Source organism: Nanorana parkeri, unplaced genomic scaffold (genome assembly GCF_000935625.1).
Source record: "Nanorana parkeri isolate BGI_ZX_2015 unplaced genomic scaffold, ASM93562v1 scaffold22, whole genome shotgun sequence".
Classification (NCBI taxonomy): domain Eukaryota; kingdom Metazoa; phylum Chordata; class Amphibia; order Anura; family Dicroglossidae; genus Nanorana; species Nanorana parkeri.
This window is the reverse complement of record NW_017306290.1, coordinates 1,804,061-1,814,353: the sequence shown is the minus strand read 5'-3', so window position 1 is coordinate 1,814,353 and position 10,293 is coordinate 1,804,061. Positions and strand designations below refer to the sequence as shown.

The 10,293-nt window shown below is 41.3% G+C and overlaps 1 protein-coding gene across 3 annotated transcripts in view; it reads right to left on the bottom strand.

Moving 5' to 3' along the window:
• Positions 1–8,027: 8,027 nt before the first annotated feature.
• Positions 8,028–10,293, bottom strand: part of FAM184A (family with sequence similarity 184 member A) — a 134,497-nt gene continuing 132,231 nt past the window's right edge. For all 3 annotated transcript variants that reach the window (XM_018563824.1, XM_018563815.1, XM_018563831.1), the window contains one exon: positions 8,028–8,367. In XM_018563824.1, the coding sequence (XP_018419326.1) occupies positions 8,286–8,367 (82 nt within the window). In that variant the 3' untranslated portion in view covers positions 8,028–8,285. The remainder of the gene's footprint in view (positions 8,368–10,293) is intronic.

Genomic DNA, 10,293 nt, shown 5'->3' with positions numbered 1-10,293 from the left:
AGATAGCCTAACTCAACAAAAGAACTGTGGTTAGGTCTCCAAGATCTTTAAAACAACCTACCTGCAGAGTTCCCTAACAAACCGTGTACAAGTATACCTAAGAGAATTGACGATGTTTAAAGGCATAGGGTGGACACACCAAATATTGATTTTCCAGTTTTTTAGGTTGTTATAGAATAAATAAAAACAATTCCAGGGTGAATCTGCTGCTCCCTCCTAATGTGATACAAATGAGTGGGGATGATTCGTCTTGGTGTCTCCGATTCAAAATCAGTTTCCTGGCTCGGATGGGTCGTTTCGGGTACACCGTCCTCAGAACCTAGCCTGTGGAGCCTACTTTTGGTTATTCCTGCTCTTGTCTCTTGATGTTCCAGATCCTTTTTCCATATATCAGTCCATGTCTGTTCCCTCCTTTTCCCCTCTCTTCCTGTACTTGTGAGTGTATTTTCTTGCTTTCTATCAGCTTTCTTGTTTTCTCCCCCCTTTTGCTTTACTATACCACACTCTTTTTCTTTCACACTTCTCAGTTATTGGTTTGATTTGACATTGTTCTACATCCAAATGTAGCACCCCCCTGACCTCTAGAAGTATGTGGGGAATTTCGAAAGCAGGCTGAGCTGGCATTTCACCTCAGGGATGGGTCCTTAGCTGGTTGTGGGATGCAAATGTAAAGTTCGGTGCCAGTCACTTTAAGGTTTTTTAAAGATTTTATTCCTTAGCAACTCACATGGGTGAGAGAGATATGGGCTACAGACACCTAGGGCAGTACAAATTCCAGACTCACAAACCACTTCCCAGCTTCACAGTGCAGAGGGCCTTTAAACTGATTGCTGTGACATTGTGTATTGTAGAACCTTAGCTGGTTAGCAGACATAGCACAGAACCCCTCCAAGGTCCAAGCCCAATTGTATGGCTTCCCTGGCACTGTGGTTACATGGGAGATGCGTTGATAGACCTGACCAGGGACAAGTATGCTCTGGTAGTGTTGGTAATCATTTTTGGATTTCCTTAGTTGGTTTTCCGGTCTGTCCTTTTTTCTTTTTTTCTGTCTTATTTGCCTTTTAGGCCCAGACTTGTTATATTGTTTGCTTTTTATTTACTTTCATGTGTATATCCATATCTTGAATACGTTGTCCAGTAGGCATGAGCAGGGATGCTACATATCCTACATGGCACACTTGGCCAATCTTCTTGTGTCTGGTAAGGATGCAGGCCAGGCACACTGCTAGAGCTGGTGGTGCCACCATGTGATGTGTCCAATAAACAAGATAAAGATGACAGCATTCTCTCTGATCATTGTGCCTGATCCCCAAAAGGTGGACCAATGGTGGCACCTTTTCAGAGTTTTTTGCAAACCTATTCTGATGCTTTGGTGCTGTAAAGGCACCAATGTTTCTACAGCTGGATCTAAGCTTCCAAATTTCGAATGATTGCTGCACGATAAATCCTGCATTGCACTTCCAAGTTTGTGGCCTAGTGTGGTTCTCTGGCACTGTAAAAGTGCTGCACAATCTTTCCACAGCTGGACCTCATCTGCCAAATTTCTAATGCTTGCTGTAGGGAAAATTCTGTGTTGTGTCTTGAAGTTTGTAGTCTATTCTGGTGCTCCGGTTATTTTCTCCCAGATAAAACACTAATTTTAATTTCAAAATATTTAAACCTGCCTCATCTCCTGCTCTTATATTGCAGCCTTACCAAGCTGCTTGCGTACTACCTACACACTGAACAATATTTGTGGTTAATATCTCTTGGATAATACACTCTAATTTGTATTTAAAGATGAAACCTGTCTCATCTGTCCCTCTTATAATGTGGCCTAACTAAGCTGCTAACATACTGCCAGCCTCTGTACAATATTTGTGGCTATTGTCTGTCAAATAACATACTCCAATTTTTAATGCAAGATTTTTATCCTGCCTTGCCTCTATTTGCTGCCTATTCAAGTTCTTGCATACTGTCCTGACACAAGTTAATTTCTACCAAACACATAACTAATTTTTTACATTTTATTAAACTTTTAAGACAAGGCAGCATGGTACTGCGAAAAAAGACGTTCACAAACTATACTATTAAACTGTTTTGCCTACTGGCTGTTATGTACAAAGTTGAGGGCTTTTGTTTTATCCTTTTAAGTAAATGTTCCTATAGCTTTTAGTTCTGTTTTGTATGCTAATTCCATTGGCCGGTTTAGGCCTATTATTACTTGATATAGTGTCATAGCCAAAACTACCTAAAAGAAAACATTGTTTTCAAGCTGAAATTGGGGTACATGCTGCTGTAAGTAAAAAAGTAAAAACAAAAATCAATTCCACATCCAAAATATGTTATGCCAGAATATGGTGTCGTTGACACTGTCTGTAAAAATCACACTTTTGTGTAACACCATATATAGTTTAAAGGCATCACCCAAGCATGTAATTAAAAGGATTATTGTTTTTTTCCCATGTCACCTTCAAAAAGTCAAGAACCCTCTTCTCTCTGTATAGTATTTCTTTTTTTTATGCATTGTTAAATGTTCCCCATGACAGTGCCCAGCTTTCCATGTCCTTTTTGAAAAGAAATTGCCTATACGTCTTGGAAATGACTAGTATTGTGCATCAAGATTTGTTCTTTATAGACTTAATAGGATTTGGGTTTCACAGATTTTAAACAGGATTCAACGATGCCCCTCATAAATCAAACTTTGGTAGACTTGCCCAGCCTTCTTCTCAGACTAAAAGGCTGAGGTGTTGAGACAACTATAGAACCCCTCTGTATATCGTATTCTTGATAATGAATATACAGCTTGATAATGATAGCTTCCCAGGCACCGGGGACTGCAGTAGTTATGAGAGGAATGTAAGTGACAAGTGCTGCTGCCCTCTGTATTGCTGAGCTGGTCACAGAGAGATCTTTGTGATCTCTTAATTGGCTCAGTGAATAAAAACCTGCTATTGCGGTTTCGGTGTTGTGGTCAGGGTGATTAGGGTGTGCCCAGGCACATCTGGCACACCCACTGTGCACGCCTATTATGCTAATCCTGCTTTCAAAAATGTTTTATTTGATCTTGTATGACAGGGTAATTATAGGGGGTTGTAGTTGAGTAGTAGAATAGTAGAGTTCCTGAAGGTGCAGTGTCGTGCAATGTCTATCTTTCATCATCTTTTCAAGGTACATCAGCATAATTGACTTGTGTCTTTAGCCTCTGGTGTGTCAACCCTGTGGTATATCAAATACATATACAAAGTCTTGTTCCTGATGCATGGTTTTATTAGATTGGCTGAAACCTTATTGATCACCTTAGATACCAAAGCCGTTTACTCATTAATACTACATGCTTTGGCTAATGTAGCTTTGAAGCATCATTTGAAATTGTATAATGCCTATTCTCCTGAGATGCAGTCATTTTGCTAATGCAGGTGAATTGTTTAGTTACTTATAATTAGTTTTTGTTTTATAGGGTTTGCCATCTGTAGATATGTGGAGCTTGTATTGTTCCACCGTTTCCCACATTTACATATACTTGTGGGAAGTACACTATATCTTCACAGTTACCGTCCTATTGGTGTCAACATCATTTGATAAGGCACTATAATTTTTACACAGATCTACCTAAATGTTTGAGTTGCTTCAATGAACATTGGATTAAAGGCCAGTGTTGATGGGCTTTAATGGTCAAATGCTGGGTGCTTTTACCATCAGTTTGAAATGCTTTTGAGATCATTTAGAATTCATGTGCATTTGTCCTGTGATTGGCTTTCTACTAACCTGCAATTTACCAGTAGTTGACCTGTTTCTGACCTGCTTTAAACTGTTTGCTTCCCCAAAGATTTTATGGGGAGATGCAGTTCTGAAGTGAACAAACGCCTGTTGACACTGGACCTAAAGCAGGTGTAAACTTTAACTGAATTATGTTTAGTTTTTTAAAGCACTGTGTACCATAAGCAATTTCTATTTTCAATAGATAAAATATTTGTTTTACCTTTATCCATCTTTGGTTGCATCTCTCTGGTGTTGATCTTCTGAAGCCTGTTTGCAGACACTTCCTCTCTAGTTGCATGCACTCCAGTACTAGGTGCATGGCATTTCTCAGGGAAGACAGCAGTGGAACATTTACTGTATAGGGGTTTGACTATACACATATTTGACTATACACATATACACAAAACATGAAGCAGAAAAAAATACACTAAGTGCAATTAGTTGTCACCCTTAAATATACCATCAGGGCAATTCCAGGTGGTGAGTTTATTCATACTTTTTAAGAAGATTCCCAGCTGTTAGCCTGGCAGGTTATCCACAGCGGTCTATGTTAGATTGCCTCTCTAAGTATAAGAGAAGGCAATTTATGTAAGTACATACAGCCATGCGTTTTTGAAAGCAGATCGTGACACATTGACTAGAATGAACAAACCCTGGTTTGACACGAGTAAAAATGTGCAAAAACGCAGCACATGCGTGTTTTTGAGCGTTTCCATTGTAGTCTATGGGGCCAAGAAGCGCAGAATCTGCCAAAAAGAAGTTCATGTATTTTCTTTAAGTGACAGGCAGTTTGCAACAAAACGCTCAGATGTGAACATGGCCATAGAAATTAATGTGTTTTTTTTAAAGCATTTATTCAAGCAGAAAAAAGGCTACAAAACGCTTAGTGTGAATGAGGCCTAAAAGTGATATTAAAGTTTAAAAGAGAACTATGGAGTAAGTGTTTTTCCCCATAGTTCTCTTTAGGGTCACGGGAGGACATATACTAACCTCCTCCAGTGACCCTAAGCTCAGTATATAACACGGGCTATTGGACAGCCGGGACAGATCAAGACAAAACTGTTGAGATCCGCCCAGCTGCATGAGTGACAGCTGGCTCTGCCTATCTAGAGGCAGAGCCAGCTGTGCCCGCCCCTTCCCCCATTCGTTCCTCCACTCAGCGGAGGATCTGAGAGGGGAGGGGGGGGAATCCCTGTGGGGACCAGTGACTGACAGTCACAGCTCACTGCAGGGAGACGATCGAGAGTGAGCAGAACGTTGCATGTTTCCGCTCACTTCCCGATCTACTGAGCCGACCTGTGAAAGCTTCTTTGTCACAGGTCGGCTCTAACTATGAGGATGAATGGAAATCACTCACCTCATAGATCTCCTTTAATTTTTTTTTTTTCCATCTAGGATGCCCACCTTCTTATAAAGTGTCTGTTCTTTGTCTTCAAAAAGCTTCCATTCTTCGTTTTCCAGTGGGTCCCCACAGTGCTCATCCCCCTGCATAGGTGCCACCAGCAGCTAAGCAGCTGAATGAAGGCACCCGTGCGTGCGTGTTCCCGCAGTGGCTGTTTGCATCCATAGACACACACGCAGCCCTGTGGCTGGCCACGCCCCTCCTCTCCCCCCTAAAGGGTAGTTGACGGCAGAAGAAGCCTATGGCTCCTCTGCCCTTAGTATCCAGGGCTGTAGCTACCATGGGGCGAGTGAGGCACTCGCCTCAGGCGCAGCTGAGAGGGGGCGCAGCCAGGGCCAGCCTGGCTGCGCCCCCTTGTCCCTGTTGCCATGGCAAGCACAGGGCGCCATTGGCAACAGGGGTGCCAGGTGGCCAACACAGCCGCGACTCGGCATGGAGAGGAGGAGCGGCACAGGCTCCAGCTTCTCCTCGGATCCGTATTGCTCTCCCCACCTGTATGTGCAGAGGACTCTTCGTCCTTAATCTCTTTTTCTATTTCAAAAGGGAAATGTCAGGGGTCTCTTTAGACCCCTGATATTTCCCTGAAGCCCCCCAACAGTGAAAAAAATTATAATAAAAAATAAATAAAAACAAAAACACCCCCCACACACACACATTACTAGACATGTGCAAAGACTAAAAATTAGTTTTGGACGAAATGAACGGAGACTAAAAATGTTTTCATTAGTTTCGTCAAACAAAAATGTTTTAATGCTATTTTGGATTTGGCCACCAGCGCACTTTTCGCATGCGCGCCGCCATCCTGGAGGCGGGCCGCATGACATCACTTACTGCACATGTCTGTTGCAGGCGCACAATATTCTGTTCTTGCCTCGGGCGCAAAAGGAGCTAGCTACGGCTCTGGGTCGCCCCTCTCATCTGTCCCTCCAATGAGCACTGGAGAAACGGAGAGGGGGGAATCCCTGTGTGGAGCAATGACTGACAGCGAGTAGACTCTGCAGGGAGAAGACTGTGAGCTGAGTGATCAGTGTAATGTGATCGCTCAGTTCTCGATCTATAGATCCGGTGTGACAGCTACAATGTCACACGTCGGCTGTAATTATAGGGATTAGTGTATTTCACTCTCCCCATAATTCTCCTTTAAAAGCTGGAAATGCATATCAATGATGCATGACAACACAGGAAACACGCTGCTGCATGACAATAAACATGCCTATAACTTAGAACACATCTCTACGTATACATATAGATCTTAATTGACCCAAGTTTGTACACAAAAACATTGCTCTCCCCACCTGTATGTGCAGAGGACTCTTCGTCCTTAATCTCTTTTTCTATTTCAAAAGGGAAATGTCAGGGGTCTCTTTAGACCCCAGATATTTCCCTGAAGCCCCCCAACAGTGAAAAAAATAATAAAAAATAAATAAAAACAAAAACACCCCCCCCCCACACACACACACACATTATTAGACATGTGCAAAGACTAAAAATTAGTTTTGGACGAAATGAACGGAAACTAAAAATGTTTTCATTAGTTTCGTCAAACAACTTTTTTTTTAATGCTATTTTGGATTTGACCACCAGCACACTCTTCGCATGCGCGCCGCCATCCTGGAGGTGGGGCGCATGACATCACTTACTGCACATGTCTGTTGCAGGGGCACGATTTTCTGTTCTTGCCTCAGGCGCAAAAGGAGCTAGCTACGGCTCTGTCAGTATCCTCCGCCCGCAACCAGGAATTTCGGGGGACAAGTGGATCGTTTCAGGGACCGGCGATTGTGACAGCGCTGACAGGAAAGTGATGGGGCAACACAAAAAGGTATTGATAATTTTTTACCTTAATGCAGAGAACGCATTAAGGTAAAAAACGGTCTTTAATACTACTTGAAGTACCAATAGGAAGTATACTTCTCACGACCCACAGAGGAAAAGCAAATTATTTTTGCTGAAAACTTTACCCAGGTTCCTCATAATTCTCCGGTGTCAGTGAAAGACTGCCATGTTTTCCTATGAAATTCTTAAATGATGTCTATGAATTAATTGAGTGTAAAGAGAGTTGTAATATTTTAAAGAGACTTTGTCATCTCTGTCACTCTACCTATTCAAGACAAAGTCACAGCCAATTGCAAGGCTTGCACTTGCACTTAAACTAGCCTTCCCCATCACTCTTTCAGAGACCTGTTAAAATAACTGTTTCATTCAGATATAAGGAAAGCAATGGATCTCCTTCCAAAGTGCAGTGTTTATGGGCGGGAGGGGGTGACGTCATCAACCCCTTATAAGCTCCAACGCCATCAGCCATGAAACTCACATCAGGTTTGTTACTCAGCGTCACCAGGTGCTATGAGAGCATGGTAAAGGTGAGCATAGATAGGTTGAGGAGGTGGGCTAGCAAGTCACTTTGTCCTGAATTTATATTCCATGCTGAATTACTTGCGTGTAAGGAAATATACTCAAAATAAGTAGAGACATGAAATTAAAACACATACACTTTTTCAATAACAATCTCAAACATTAATTCTTATAAGAAAAATATTTTTATATATTTATATGTATATATAATAAGAGTGACTTCCATAGGAAATAACACACTGGGATTCATGGTTCAAGGTTGTTACAAGAGGAATACAATTACCATACATAGTATATACATACCAATCAGAAGCTGAGAATTTTCTGGTGTCAAACTATAAAACTTGCTAAAACTCAATTGAAACTAAGCACGTAAACCTTGTGGCTAGATCCTTTGAGATGGCAATTAATTAAAGTCAGTGCAATGTAATGTGACTGATCATTCCAGCACTGAGACAAGTATATGGTGAATTCTGCTGCCAAAAAAAAACTTAATGGGGAAGGAGGTAGCACAGTTATCCTACAAAATGTGTTTTTTTTTTAAAGTCTGGAAACATAACTCAATAAAAATGCTAACAAAGATTACCACAGACTGAAATGAAATCAAAATAGAGTGTTATTGAACAGTGCATTTCCAACTGGCGACAAGGACTCGCGCTCACAGTGTTCAACAGACAGTAGTTACGGCAAAGCTTGGTCACATAAGGATTTGTCAAGGTCATGCTTGTACAAACAGTCCACATCAAAGCTGTGCCACAATAGAAAGAGAGAAATAATCAAATACAGTCTCTTAAAAAGTGAAGTATCGGGCAAACCATTCCTGGTGTTGCGGGTCTGGTGATGCCACCGGTGAAGTCTCATTCTGGGGAGGGCTATATCCCAGAGAGAAAGGAGAGATGCATTAGAAAGCGTACAGGTTAAACACATGGCACACAGGAGCTGCGATAAAGCAGACTTAGTCACAACCTGCAAGCACAAAGAACAAGCCAAAATCCATACTGCTTCTTTTCCTTTAGATTGTCCTTGTGTGACACCTCGGCACATCCACTACATTGCAATACATCAGCAGCCCAGGCTATCATAGGTTAGGAAATTCCTTTATATTGGATAAAATGAAAATACGGAATGGCATATTTATCCTATATGCCTTTGGTCTGTTTTGAAGCCCCTCTTTTAGTCTCCTTTTAATTAGAACAATCATTTGTGAGAAGTATTATTACCAGAGCCAGGTTCCACAGGAATGTGCTGAACTAGCACTGTATACTTCTCATCTGCTAAGCACAAAACACATTAAATTGTCAGGCTAGGGACATTCAGTTCAATGATATTACCTGAATGTGTCATGCAGTTATTATTTATAACACACTGAAAACAACAAATATGTAGATTCATGTGGGGTTGAATGGAAGTGCTCATTTACATGTCCAACTGTATTGTGTTACATAGGGAGGAACTGCATGTTATTTCTGAAGGTCCACTAAACAGAAGTTTACTATACAACATACCATTGTATATAAAGAAGCACACATGGACAATTCTTTGGAGGACTTTATCTTGCATGCATGCAAAATATTTATTAAGGAAACATTAATATATCCATGCTCATAAAAATGTGCACTGTTGGAATAAATACAATTGAAGCATGTATATGGTGTGTTCAGTATTCTTTCCTGTATTTTAAAGAACAAAATATAGATATATACTGCTTTTATATAGAATTACATGTATGTATTATAATTAGTTTTATTATGTGTAATTAGATTTTATGCAATAAAGGTTTTACCAAGGGGCATATTGAAATATGAAAATGACTGATCTGCTGATCAGCCACTGCTTTACCATCGTTACAAAGTGCTCACACTGGCCAAAAGTGCTATGAATATTCACCAGTTAAAGTTACATTTGGCCATCATCTAGAATTCCCATTTTGTAATAGGAAATCAAGGTCTCTGTAACATTTACTGTATCTATCATACATCCCATATTACTTTCAGCAGCTTTCAATCCTTTGCATTTATAACCACAGATATTGGCACGCCAAGCATCTGATCACTTATGCTTGAAGTGTATTTCAAGGCAAATTTTTAGTGTTTAATATGTGTGATTAAGGTATGGACCCCAGTTGGGTTTCTACTATGGATGGACAGCTCCATGCTGTTTGACTGGCTTAATGCTGATTGGCCAGGAAGCCTGCATCCCAGTCAATCAGCATGGTGCCGGCTTCCCAGGCAATCAGGAAGCCGTGCAGCATGTCATTACCCGTGGCCTGGCTCCTTCCCAGCCAATCAGCCTAGAGTCGGCTTCCTGGCCAATCAGGAAGCCGGGCCACAAACCATTACCTGCGGCCCGGCTTCCTGATTGGCTGGGAAGCCGGCTCCATGTTCCCTCATGGCACTGCTGGTCAAAGGAAATCTCCCTCTTACCGGATGTTCCGGTATATGAGTATCAGAGCATTTGGGCGAGTACCAGTACTCGCCCAAATACTTGGTATTGGTGCATCCCTAGTTTCTACTGCTATCCAGGACTCTGTTAGAGAGATTCTCGCCTTAATTTCTGTAACAGTTACATTTGTTTTGGGATGGAAGTGGGCAAACTCTTTTATAAGAGACCCTCCAGAGAGCAGTAAAAAAAAAAAAAATCTGACAGGGGTAGTAACCCTTCCTCTCTCCTGCTGTACATACACGTTAAAATCCTATCTTGCATATGCTGGCATTAGATTGAATCCCAAAAAGCAATGTATTTGGATTTAAACTTTCCTTTCTAAATATGCCCCCAAGTGTAATATTTTATATATGAAA